Genomic DNA, 14929 nt, shown 5'->3' on the forward strand with positions numbered 1-14929 from the left:
ATAGTGCAGGTGTGGCTGCGGTGGTAACAAACTTGGTTCCAAAACACATGGTCCTGAGTTCAGTCCCACTGTGTGGTAACGTGGCATGTGTCTTCTGCTATAGCCTCAGACCAACCAAAGCCTTGTCAGTGGATCTTGTACATAAAAACTGAAAGTAATCAATTGTATATATATGTATGTATATATGTAAGTCTATGTGTATCTTTGTGTCTCTCCCTCATCACTGCTTCACAACTGGTGTTTGTTTATTTATATCCCCATAACTTACTGGTTCACAAGAAGAAATTGATAGAATAAGTACCAGGCTTATCAAAATAAAAAAAAAACCACTAGGCAGTGTCTCATATTTTTGTTTGTCCACTCAGTATAATATCAATTTATCTTTGTGGTGTGTGTGTATACATTATATATATATATCTCTATATATAAAATCTCTATATATAAAACTGAATGCGTTTAACGTCATCGTTAACGTCCGCTTTCCATGCTAGCATGGTATAATATTCACATATATACATATATATAAATATATATTCACATATATATATAAATGTGTATATATATATAGATGTACATGTAATATGTACACATATATATATATACACACACACACACACATATATATATATAGATGTACATGTAATATGTACACACACACATATATATATATATATATACACACATATATACATGCATACATATATACACCCATACACACATAGGTGCAGGTGTGGCTGTGTGGTAACAAACTTGGTTCCAAAACACATGGTCCTGAGTTCAGTCCCACTGTGTGGTAACGTGGCATGTGTCTTCTGCTATAGCCTCAGACCAACCAAAGCCTTGTCAGTGGATCTTGTACATAAAAACTGAAAGTAATCAATTGTATATATATGTATGTATATATGTAAGTCTATGTGTATATCTTTGTGTCTCTCCCTCATCACTGCTTCACAACTGGTGTTTGTTTATTTATATCCCCATAACTTACTGGTTTCACAAGAAGAAATTGATAGAATAAGTACCAGGCTTATCAAAATAAAAAAAAAAACCACTAGGCAGTGTCTCATATTTTTGTTTGTCCACTCAGTATAATATCAATTTATCTTTGTGTGTGTGTGTATACATATATATATATATATCTCTATATATAAAATCTCTATATATAAAACTGAAATGCGTTTTTACCGCTTGGTTCGCTTTCAATGCCACTACATCCCGTCCGATTCGCTCCAAAATTTACAGGGACATGTAGAATGAGGTGACGATGCGCGTGGGCTACCTTAGAAATCCCTATCTTAAAAGGTGTGGTTGCTAGGGGCCATCTTCCTACCTCACCCTATTTCCTCCAGTACTCTGTCACTCCTCTTCATTTGACAATGCAACTACCGTTATTTAATGTAAAGTCTTCCTCAAATCACTCTGTAGCTATTTACTCTCTTCCAAGAACATTTTCACTCACTCTATCTCTTACCTTCCTATACATTTTACTCATGTATCTCTCAGCGTTGATGGACAGTAACAAATATTACTCATCGCCATCGCATTCTATTGTCTACCTGTCAACACACACACACACACACACATATATCTAATATTATATTTTTATTTTTATGTTTTTGCTTTTGGTTTTTTACTGTTTCATTTCCCTATTAGTGGTTTTATCTCTAATTTAATTTCTACAGCGTGCACACACACACACACACACACACACCTATATGTAGCCCCAGTACACCCGAATGAAATCGGGTTCTCTTCATCAAAATGTGAAAAGGGGTCTACAATTATCATCGCCACAACTTATGTATGTCTTCCTCACTCACTCACTCTTTTTCCTAATGATAATTATCATCGCCACCACCAACACCACCAACACACAATCTGGACAATCTTTCTCTTATAACAAATCATGTTTACATTGCAACGACGTCTGCCACCTCCGCCGTCTCTATTTATTCTGCAAATGACCAGAACTCGGGAAACTTAGTTTAGTGTTCTATGGTCTATGACCAGAACTCGGGAAACTTGGTCGAGTGTTCTATGGTCTATGACCAGAACTCGGGAAACTTGCTTGACTGTTCTATGGTCTATGACCAGAAATCGGGAAACTTGGTTGAGTGTTCTATGGTCTATGACCAGAACTTGGGAAACTTGGTTGTGTCCTCATCTTATAAAATGTGGCCCCAGTAGACCCGAATGAAATCGGGTTATATTAACCAAAAGGTGAAAAGGGGTATAAATGGGGCTGGAAGGGGATTAAAATTTCAAGGAGCGGGTGTTTAGCAATTCTCTGTTACATGAAGCTAAAAAATTTGCTCCAGCCTTTTAATCGTCAATGTGTTGCCGTCCATGATGAAGAAGTTTTGAATGCTTGCCATCGTGAGTCTACTGTCGTGAGAAAGAATCAAGTCAAAACTTGGTTTTTAGGGATTTTCTTTAACATCAAGTTCAAACTTTTACGCCAGCCGTTGAACTGTCAATACGTTGCTGTCCGTCGTTAAGAAATGCCAGCCATGGTGACTCTACTATCCTCAAATTCTATCCCTTCAAACTTTGGTTTCCAATATTTTATTATTTTTATTCAGCTCGCAAGTTCGTCTGTCCCTTTTAAATGTTAGTGTTTTGCTGTCTGTCTTGAAGCAGACCTTTCCTTTGTAACTGCCTGATATTTATGATTGATCTTTCTAAATATTTTATTTCTCAACTTACTCAAGATCTTTTGTTGTTTATAAATGGGAGAGAGATACATAAAGATAGAGAGTAAGAGAAAGCGAGAGAGAGTCCGAGAGAAAGGAAGAGTAAGAGAGTGGGAAAGTGAGAGAGAAAGGAGAAAGAAACAAAGAGGGAGAATCATCATCATCATCATCATCGTTTAACGTCCGTTTTCCGTGCTAGCATGGGTTGGACAGTTTGACAGGGGTCTGGGAAGCCAGGAGGCTGCACCAGGCTCCAGTCTGATCTGGCAGTGTTTCGACAGGTGGATGCCCTTCCTAACGCCAACCACTCTGTGAGCGTAGTGGGTGCTTTTTTCGTGCCGCCTGCACAGGTGCCAGGGGGGCTGGCAGCGGCCACGATCGGTTGGTGCTTTTTATGTGCCACCAGCACAGAAGCCAGTCAAGGCGGCGCTGCAATCCGCCACGTTCGGATGGTGCTTTTTACGTGCTGAAAGGAAGCAACAGAAAGTAACAACCACACTCTTACCCGCGCGTAGAGCGGGTCACCTTCAGCTAGTATATATATAAAACTGAAATGCGTTTTTACCGCTTGGATCACTTTCAATGCCACTACACCCCGTCCGATTCGCTCCAAAATTTACAGGGACATGTAGAATGAGGTGACGATGCTCGTGGGCTACCTTAGAAATCCCTATCTTAAAAGGTGTGGTTGCTAGGGGCCATCTTCCTCACTCACGCTATTTCCTCCTTTCCCTCTCTTACTCCCCTTCATTGATAACTTTGAGAAGTCCACTCCCGTTATTTAATGTATTCCCCTCAACTCCCTTTCACTTTCCCTTTATAAGTTCGTCAGACGGCTTTCTTTGATGTATCTGCCTGCATTCATAGGGAGAATTATCATCGCTACCAACAACACACAATCATGAGAACAAATATTATGAATCAGATATTCATTGCGTTCATTTATATGTGTGTGTGTGTGTGTGTGTTCGATATATAAATATGTATATATAATGTATATATACAAAGTGTATATATCTGTATTTATGTATATTAAACTTTTTAATACTTTTTGATAGTTATATATATTTTTAAACAAATTATAAATATTTTAAATTTTTATTTTAAATTTAAATGATTTAAATTTTTCAATTTTATCAAATATTATGAATCAGATATTCTTGCGTTCATTATATGTGTGTGTGTGTGTGTGTGTGTTCTATATATAAATATGTATATATAGTGTGTGTGTGTGTGTGTGTTCTATATATAAATATGTATATATAATGTATATATACAAAGTGTATATATCTGTATTTATGTATATTATACTTTTTCATAGTTATATATATTTTTAAACAAATTATAAATATAATTTAATAATTTTTATTTTCAATTTAAATAATTTAAATTTTTCAATTTTATATTTTCTATATTTTCTATATTATATTTTTTTTAATGTTTTTGTTTTTGGTTTTTCACTGTTTGATTTGCCTATTAGTGGTTTTATCTCTAATTTAATTTATACAGATATATATCTCATTTGTATACATTTGTATATATAATGCGTGCACACACACACACACACATATATATATATATATAATGTGTGCATTACGTAGTTGGTCGATTCAGCTGAAAATATGCACACCTATGTTAAACGTGCTGGCAAGTTTGCATGACAACTATTCTTTTTCCTCAAATGAAAGGTGTCACCTCTAGGACAAAATTACTCATCTTATAAAATGTGGCCCCAGTAGACCCGAATGAAATCGGGTTATATTAACCAAAATGTGAAAAGGGGTCTAAATGGGGCTGGAAGGGGATTAAAATTTCAAGGAGCGGGTGTTTAGGAATTCTCTGTTACATCAAGCTAAAATTTTAAGTAATGGTACATTTCATGGAAAAACCTTAAAAGCCAAAGTTTTTGTGCTGAATGATACAACAAATTTATTTGGAACAGACTGAATGGAATTGATTAACTTTTCTGTAAAAATGTGAATGGTTTTTCCACCAGTACAAATAAGACGTCAGACGAATTAAAAAAGATCTTTCCTGAAGTTCTATCTTATGAATTAGGTTTGTGCACCAAAACAAAAGCAAAGTTTCAAGTAAAAGAAAATACTATACTGGTATTTAAACCAAAATGAACGGTACCTTTCGCAGCATTAAAACAGATAAACTTAGACTAGAAAAAATTGGAGTTATACTCAACGGGCATCACTAATTGTGTACATTAAGAAAAAGAATAATAAAATCAGAGTGTATGCTGATTTTTCCACTGGTTTAAACGAATGTCTTAAAATGTTTCACTATTAGCTACCTACTCAGGACATGTTCACGAAATTAAATGGTGGCAATATATTTTCTAAATTGGATCTCTCTGACACGTACCTACAAATTAATGTAGACGATGAATGATCTAAATACCTAACAATAAACACACATAAAGGACTGTATAAATACAATAGGTTACCATTGGTTTAAAAGTTGCATCAGTGATTTTTCAACAGATTATGGATGCAATGTTAGTAGACTGTGAATTTGCATGTCCATATCTGGATGATATACTCATAAAAAGCAAATCCTGGAACCAACACATAGAGCATGTAAAATGTGTTTGAAAAAATTAGGGATTACAGCTTTGAGTGAAGAAAAGTGTGAATTTTTCTCACCAAAAATAAAATATTTAGGACAAATCATTGACAGAAACGGACATCGACCAAATCCGTCAATTAAATATATGATCCCTCCAACAAATATAGTGACCATACAAGCCTTTTTGGGACTGGCAAATTATTACCAAAACTATATTCCAAATATGCGTAAGGTAAGAGTTCCACTAAATAGTCTGTTAAAAAAATATTAATATCTGATTTGTTGTTAGCACACTTCAATGCTGCAGTGGAAATTGTTGTAGCTTCAGATGCCTCTGAGTATGGTACTGGAGCTGTAATGCTACATAAATATAAAGATGGTAACATGAAGGCAGTGTTTCATGCCTCATGTTCTCTGATATCAGCAGCAGAAAAAAATTACAGCTAAATCGAAAAAGAGGCTCTAGTGATTATTTTTGCTGTAGAAAAATTTCATAATTTTTAGATGGTAGAAGTTTTTGACTACAGATTGATCATTGTCTGTCATCAATATATGGGTCAATGAAAGGAATCCCTACCCATACTGCTAATAGATTGCAACGCTGGAGTACTATATTATTAAACTATAATTATACAGTCTAAGCAATTAGGACATGCTGATTGTTTATCAAGACTGATTTCAAAAAATGCTGAAACATTTAAGATACTGTGATTGCTGCTGTGCGAGTGGAAAATGAAAGTAAAAATGTTTTGTGTAACATGAACTGTCAGTCGCATTACAATACATAAAACTAAAATCAGAAAGCAATAAATTCATCAAAATAATGAAAGAAATGCTGGGCAAAGTTCAGAGAGCTATTTTTTGTTGGTAATGAAGGGCCTCTCCCACAGTTTGAAGAGCAGATTGTATGATGGATGGATAATGTCAGTGTACATGTACAACAAAGATTAAATGTTTTAAGAGAAAAATTAGATATGAGGCATCAAATGTAGTGCGCAAGAGAGATGACTGTGCTGGTATGGTCATATGATGTGTATGAGGACAGCTGCATAAAGAAGTGGCATCACTAACTGTGGAGGGATCCTGTGGAAGAGATACACCCAGAAAGACATGGAACAAAGTGGTGAGAAATGATCTTCAGCTGTTGAGCTTCACAGAGATGATGAGGGGCAGAAACAACGGGCAGTTTGCTATGCTTGAGAAGCTAAGTAAAATCGAAGCTCTCCCACCATCACTTGCTACAGTCAACTTGTCCTCATCTCTAAATATCTCTCCCTACATTCTGATGAAACATCTCCCTCTATTTTCTCTGTATCATATATATTTACCCTCACTGTACTTTGTGGTTATGTCCTGACACATCTCCAACACCATCTATTTCTCCTTCTCTCCTTCTGTCTGTCTCTCTTTCTATTTTCCCTCTTTCCTTTCCTACTGGGGTAGCCAAGTAGCTTCTCTATAGTTAGACATTATCTTTATCTTTCTATTATACATCTCAACCAGCACAAATCCACCTCCCTCTCACACCCAAGGGATTCTTGTCTTGCAAGTTACTCGACAACCCCACTGGTGCTGGTGCCATATAAAAAGCATCCACTACACTGTAAAGTGGTTGTTAGCATTGAGAAGGGCATTCAGTTATAGAAGTTATGCCAAAGCAAACAACAGAGTCTGGTGCAGTTCTTTGGCTTACCAGCTCCAATCAAACTGCCCAACTTATGTCAGCATAAAAAAACGGACATCAAATGATAATGATCGCTCATTTCATTTAATATTCACTTTACATGCTGGCATGGGCTGGATGGTTTGACATGGTGCTGGCAAGCAGAAAGCGGTCCAGACTACAACTGCCTGTTGCGGCATGGTTTCTATGCCTGGATGCCCTTCCTAAAGCCAACCACTTGACAGAGTATGCTGGGTGCTTTTTATATACTACTGGCACAGGTGTGTTTATGCAGCACTAGTACAGGTGCATTAAAACAGCAGTGGCATGGATGCTTTTTAAGTGGCACCATTACCTGAAAGAACAAGCCTTTATGTGTGAAAGACAGCAATTTTACTTAGCTTAACACATCTTATCAATTACAGCAAATCACTACATCTCTCAGTCCCTTGTCATTTCTTCAATGAGGCCCATCATCTAAAGATCCTTTCCCACCACTTCATTCCATGTCTTCTTGGGTCTACCCCTTCAACAAGCACCCTCCACAATTAGAGCTTGGCACTTCTTTATGCAGCTGTCCTCATCCATATGCATCACTTGACCAAACCAGTGCAGTCTTCTCTCTTGCACACACATCTGATACCCCTTATACCCAGTTTTCCTCTTAAATCATTTACACTCTTGCATGCACTGGCATTACCCATCCAGCTGAGCGTGCTAGCTTCATTTCTTTCAAGCCTTTGCAAATCTTCTATAGTCAAAACCCATGTTTCACTGCCATGTAACATAGTTGTACATGCACAGGCATCATACAATCTGCCTTGCATTCTGAGGGAGAAACTCTTAGATATCAAGGTAGAAGCTCTCTGAACTTTCCCCAGCCCATTCTTATCCCAGCAACTACACTTTCAGAACTTCCTCCACTTCTGCTAATTTGGTCTCCTAGGTAACAGAAGTTATCTACTACTTTTAATGATCACCTCGAGCATTTGAGGGAGTCTATTATCTGCATATTTTTAGTGCTTATTGTACATGTACATTTGCCACACACAAAGGCTGTATTCTCTGTTAACCTTCCTATGATACTGATACACCTTTTATGTATGCAAAGCTTGCACAGAGTACAACATATGGAGTTTCTACCAACACCCTTCTTACATATCAATCAATCAGAGCCATCTTCCAGAAAGGATCTGTGATTTGTCTGCTTTCCTACTTACCAGGACTTTGATTTTTGCTAAATTAACTCTAGAGCCTTTAGATTCCCGGCCTTGTTTCCACATTTGAAATTTCTGCTCTAGTGATTCAGCTCTAAGAACAAGGTCATCAGCATAGAGGAGCTCCCAGGGACAGCCAGTCTTGAATTCCTCTGTTAAAGCCGGGAGGACTAAGATAAAAAGAACAGGGCTGACAACTGAGCCTTGGTGAACTCCTACCTGTACACTGAATTCATTGCTATATTCATTGCCAACCTTCACCTTACTGATAGCATCCCTGTACATGGCTAGTACCACTTTCACTAACCACTCATCTGTCTCCAGTTTCCACATTGACAATGAGATAAGGAAGTAGGGGATCCTGTCAAAGGCTTTTTGATTGCATCGGCCCAGCAGAATTCATCCAACAACAGCAGAACAAGGTGAGGAAGGGAATCCAGACTTTGATGAGAGAGATGGGTGTTGGAGTTGCAACCACAAAGCTGGCCTTGAATGAGGACCTTAGCCACCCATACAAGAGATGCAATGGACAAATTCTGACAGCCAAGGCCACGGAAAACTGCTTGACAAAAGCAAAGTATCTCCCAAACAAGCTGAGGCACCCTGTTGAGTCAGGGATGATCTGGTTCTTCTTAGATGAAAAGAACTTCTGCCACGACTAGTTGCACAACACCCAGAACAACAGCTTGCATACAATCCATGTGGTGTCCCACATATCATGAAAACCAAGTTCCCCCAAACTGTGATGGGTGTGTCTCCAGTGAGGATGACGTCATGCTGCTGCACATCTTTGAACAGAGCCTTAGGCTCAATTCAGATAATGTAAAGCTGCTGGAGACTGTGGTCAAACTCTGACTGAAGAGGATTGCACAGGAAGACCATATGTGCAGCAAGATTTAACTCTTTGCCATGCCTCCAAAAAGAGTCAGAAGTGGTTGTCAAAGAATTTCTACAACCTCACCAGACCCAATTTCTAGCTTCCTAATTCCCTCAATTGTAATTCCATGGATTACACTTACTATGTATTGGATACGGTTGAGAAAGACACCAACTATTCTGCCTGCAATACCAAGGCCAAGAACAAGGAAGTGTTTGGAAATGGAATGCATGTGCCCTGTTCCAGAGCCATCTTGAGGACATGATGAAAGCTAAGGGCAATTACTTTAAGTAAACTGTTATCTCCCAGCCTCATGGCTGGGAGATAACAGTTTTCTTTTCCTTTAATGCAAACTGTCATATTTATAGCCTGAACATCCTGTACCTCTAACTTTATTGCTTGTGCAACAATGTTGAGGACAATTTCATTTGCACCTTATTATTTGTGAAATATATATAAAACTCAAAGCTGATTACCCCATCAATAAAAATTGCATATTAATCTATAAAACACAAAAATTTTCTATTATTTCTTGCTTTCTACATTTTCATAGAAGTCGTCATGTCTAGCCAATCAACAACATCTCAAGAGTATGAAGCAATTGACCAATTGCTGCATTATGTGATTGAAAACCAACATGCTGTCTGGAGAAAGCCAACACCAGTTGTAGGAAGAAAAAAGATGCACACACGTGATGGGCTTCTTACAGTCCCATCTACCGAATCCACTCACAAAGCTTTAGTCAGCCTGGGGGTATAAAAGAAGGTGCCAAGCAACGGGACTGAATCCATGATCACAGGGTTAGAAAACAAACATCTCAATCCTACAGCCACAACTATAAATCTATTCCTTTGTGTTAAAAATATTTATTGTAAAAGTTTGAAGAAAATAATAAGAATAATATACACCATGTTCAAAGATTAACTGGGGCTAGAACAGTTATATAAATTATGTTACAAAATATTGTCTATATATTATAGTTGTTATTTAGCTTAAGCCAAACCTGATTGTGGAAACCTTTGATCAAAAGAGTTCCTATCATGATCATCTCATTTTCCTGTATAACAGGGCCTTACATTCTAATATATCCTTAAGATTTTATTGGTATTTCTCCAAGATCTAGTAACTGTGTAGAAGTTCCCTTGATTGGTGGTTGTAATGGTAGTTCTGATGTTGGTTGTGGTAATAGTAATTCCACCAATGTTAGGTAGTGATGGCAATGTTGTTGTTAGTGCTGGTGGTGGTTGTGGGGATTAAATAGTCATAGTGGTCATGTATCAGTGAAATGTGTCATGTACTCTGACTTAAACATGAACCTATTTGAAAAATTATGTTACTAACTCAAGGTTCATCACCTAAAATATCCCACCCAAAAAATGTCACCCTTGCAAAGTGGTGATGGTGATGGATATTGTGATAGTAATGAGGTGAAACTAATGATGGTAATGTTGTTGTAACTTGCAGTTTTGTTAGGGGTTATGATGGCAATGACAGTGATGTATCAGTGTTATGACTGCAACTTGGAAAATTAATATCTGAAGGACTTTTACCCTAGCAAAGTCTGAGGCTGTGATTTTTCAGAAGTCATGCCTGATAAAGTGAAGTGAGACTTGCTTGAAGTAGAAGTTAGTGCCAGCAGTTTTACATCCTTTTGGAAGAACTGCAACATGAAATCAATGGCTTCTTCCATCCAATCAAACATCAGAATCTTGCAATATTTAGAGTAATGGAAAAAGAGACAGTCACCAAAGTCAAAGGAAAATCAGTGATATTGGAGACTAACAGAAAAGTACATAAAAGATTGATTTTTCACTGAAAAACATTGACATTCAACATGACTTACTGTCTTAGCCACAAACATTTTCCACAGAACAAATTACTGTAGTTACGACTGTCACTCCATCAGTTACAACAATCACTGGAACAACCTGCTCAACAAGGCTGGCCCCCTTTGAAATACAGGTACAACTCATTTTTGCTGCCAGATGAGTTGACTGGAACAATGTGAGTGCTCAAGGACACAACATGCCACTGGGTATTAAACTCACCACCTTACAATGAGCCACATACCCTAAAAATTTGGCCACATGCTTTCACACCCTGGTTAAGGCCAACAAAGCATTACACATCTAGAGTCAACAGAGAGAAAAAGTTGGGGATATAATAGCCTCAAGAAGTACCCATTTTTTAGCAAAGTTTCATTTAGAGAAAGTAAAATAGCTGACTGACAAAGAAATGAGATGCTAAACTACACTATCATTGTTTATACCACAACCACCATAGTGACAAACTCTTTTGATCATAAGCCTGCACAACTCAGGTTGACTTGGAATCAAAGAACAACAACACATGTAACATACAATTTTCTGTAATAGAATTATTCAGTTAATTTTGGAACATGGTGTATATTTTTCTTTAAACTTTTGCAATAAAGATGAGTAACACAAAGGAATAAATTTGTTATTCTGTTTATACAAACTATATTCACTGACAATTCTTCGGATGATTACACAATAACATATGACTCAACATCACAAAAATTAATTCCCAAATTTGTCAGTTTTGGTGATAATTTTACGTTGTTTGCAAAATCAACAAATCGCTATTATCAAAATTGTTTTTTTATTAAAGGAATGTTATGCAAGAGTTTGACAACCACATAATACATCAATCATGACTGGTTGTGCTTTATTACAGTCATCATACTCCTATTGACAATGCTACTGACTGACTGGCTAATGAGTTCTGCAAAAATTAGTAGAAAACTTTGTTAAATTAATGAGCAACATTTTATTGATGGAGATGATCAATTTTGAAATGTATATATTTCACAACTAATCAAGCATGTATTGCCCTAGAGTTGTTGCATAGAAACCTGAAAATAGTATATAAATAATACATGCTCCACGGCCTAAAAAATTAATCTGTCACTACCTTCAAACTTTCCCTTGCTCTCTTTGTAGCTTATTACAATGCATCCAGTTTAGTATCTCTATTCAATCTCTATTCAAGCAGCGTTGCCCGCTTTTGGTTGCTATTAAAATTTCGCTAACTGAGCACAAAAAAGTATTCTGACATCGCATCGGATTGGAATGGAATTACAATTTTAAACATGGAATTAGAAACAGAAGCGAAGCTTTTTTTTCTTTTCTCTTTGTAGCAGCATAAACTTGTTTCGATTCAATTTTCCATTATATATATAAAAATTTTGTTTCAATCCGATTCGAAAATAGGAAAAAAAAAGAATTCGTAGTAAATAATATTAGATAAATTTGATATTACGGTGTATATTCGGAGAAATGGGAATGTATAAAACAAAAGTAAACGTTACTTGCTTTTCGTTTCGGTATTTCATGTAACCCTTGACCATCATACATTTCCCATCTCGAAAGTACGCCGTAAGGCTTCTGATAAAAATAAGTCTGAAAATAATAATCATTTACCCATTACTTGAACACGACAAATAGCACATGTATCGCATTCAACATCCCAACTCCACATTGCGACTAAATTCCATTTCTTGAGGGTGAACATTCTTTCAGGTTTAGGTCCATCTTTATCTACTTCACGACAGTTTTCCACATCCATATCTTCCGCCATTTTGATGAGTTGTTACTTCCCCTGATTGGGTAATCTTGTGTTAAACGAGATTTAAAATTAGCAGAACTTTCGGGGTCAATCAAAATAAGAACCAATTGGGTACTGGAGTCGATGTAACCGACTTATCCAGTCCCCCAAAATTTAAAACCAATGTATAACTACAGATTTCTGCCCCCACGCAACACCGACTTTGGATGATCATAACTTTCAGAAAAATGAATATTTTTTAATGAAATTTTCTACTATCATGTAGATTCCGAATATATAAAATTTTGGAGTCCATTTCAATTCGTCTTAACTTTAAAGAAAATGGATATTTTTAAATGAAATTCTCTACAAATATACCTTGGACTATATAGATTCCGAGGATATAAGAATTTTCGGGGAAAACAATTGGAGGTTATTTTTGAGAACCGTTCCCCACTCGCAGTGTTTCTGAACAAGTCGTCCATATTTGTTTCATTTTGTGCGTTTGTGCATCCGTAGATTTCTACACTCACTCTCTCACACGCACACATGTAATTAAAAAAAAGTTCAAACGGAAAAAATTTTCCCCACAAATTTCCTTATAATCGTAATCTATACGAGCCCATATGTATCTATATACATATAGAAGAAGTAAGGACCCGAACCCTTCAAAGGGATGTTATCATCCAAGTTCCTGAGGAAAGGCCTAATTTGTGATTTCAAAAGGATTATATTTTCCTCAAAGGTACGAGGGAAAAACTCAGATCTTGTGAATTTTCCGAAGTCCTCCTCACCCCGTTGCTTTCCGCACATTTCTGTGAGTGTGAAGTAGAAAGAAAACGATTTTCCTCAAAGTTACGAGGGAAAAACATCGGATCATGTGAATTTTCCGAAGGCCTTGCTTTCCGGGCATTTTTGTTTTCGTATTCGTTTCCTACACCTTTTTTTGGCAAAGTTTCGGTTGTCGTAGCACAAGTTTTCCGTCGATTTCCGTAAAAAACTTTTATTTTTTTACATAAGTAATGAGAGCGAAAGAGACTAAGAGGAAGCGATTTTATGACGAGGAAGTTTCTCTTTGAAGTTACCGTCTAGGGGAAGCATTGATGTACATGTGTGTGTGTGTGTTTGATGGGTATGTTGTGTAAGTGAAGTGCGGATCTTTTCTATTCTGAAGCCAGGACCCCAGATCTTTCTAGTTAACTAAATAATTTGAAACTTCGTGTACTCATAGAGTGGAACTAGTTTATTCGCCAGTTGGAACTAGTTTATTTGAGAAAAATCTATTTTATGACTTTAATCGTAGATTAAAACTGTGAATTTTAGCCAATCGTAATGTCTGTATTTATGTGAACTTATTATCTGCGTAGTCTTATCTGTGACGTGGAAAGCAATTGTTTACATTTTGACAAATTGCTTTATCGTAACGTACACAGTTTTTCAGTTCCCTAGAATTATATTTGAAACAAAATAAAAAGAAAAAGATTCATACGCATAAATATCCATCCTTAGACATCAGAAAGATTAGAAATGCAACAAAAATTTAAAATACCGGATTTTTACCTTTTGAACTTCGTGGAGTATATATAAAATTTGCGTAGATCCTGAGTGCTTATATTTATTTTTATACACACACACATGTATACAAACATATGCATATATATATATATATATATATATACACCTATACACACATATTCTAATGCATATGCATATATGTGTATATATTTATAATGTGTGTGTATTATAGATGCATGAATTATATATATTTATAAAAGATGTTTACATACAATATATATATATGTTATATACATCTATATGTATGTATGAATATATAAGTACCACAGAATTTGAATCAAACTGTTTTGATCCATACATACATACATACACACACACACACACATACATACATACATACACACATACTAAAATTACATCGTTGGAGCAGTAATTTATTTATGTATTTTTTGTTATACAATTTATTTTTAAGCTGAATCCCTATCCTGCCATTAACCCCTTTCTTATAAAATAGTTGAAGAATCTGGAGTGTAGGAATTGGGACAGTATTGGAACTTTTAACTTCTTGCTCTCTATCTTAAGATCTCCAAAATTTAAGAATCTTATGTTAACTGGGCTCTTATTATTTACTCTGACTCTGCCACCACCTCAATGCAAAGACTATCAATATCAGAATCATCTTCACAACCACCACTACAACCATTACTACAACCTCCAATGCCACCACCACAACCCCAAGACCAGGGGTGGATCAATATAGTTGACATTATTTCCTCCTATAAAATTTTTGGCTATGTACCTTTGTTAAAAATTCTTATTT

At 36.3% G+C, this 14929-nt stretch overlaps 1 protein-coding gene across 1 annotated transcript in view; it reads right to left on the bottom strand.

The window, feature by feature from the left end:
* Window positions 1-12665, bottom strand: part of LOC115222294 (RING-box protein 2) — a 29329-nt gene extending 16664 nt beyond the window's left edge. Inside the window, exon 1 of the mRNA XM_029792469.2 lies at window positions 12471-12665. Coding sequence (XP_029648329.2) covers window positions 12471-12627 — 157 coding nt within the window. The 5' untranslated portion in view covers window positions 12628-12665. The remainder of the gene's footprint in view (window positions 1-12470) is intronic.
* Between the last annotated feature and the right edge of the window lie 2264 nt (window positions 12666-14929).

Source organism: Octopus sinensis, linkage group LG19 (genome assembly GCF_006345805.1).
Source record: "Octopus sinensis linkage group LG19, ASM634580v1, whole genome shotgun sequence".
In the NCBI taxonomy this organism is placed as follows: domain Eukaryota; kingdom Metazoa; phylum Mollusca; class Cephalopoda; order Octopoda; family Octopodidae; genus Octopus; species Octopus sinensis.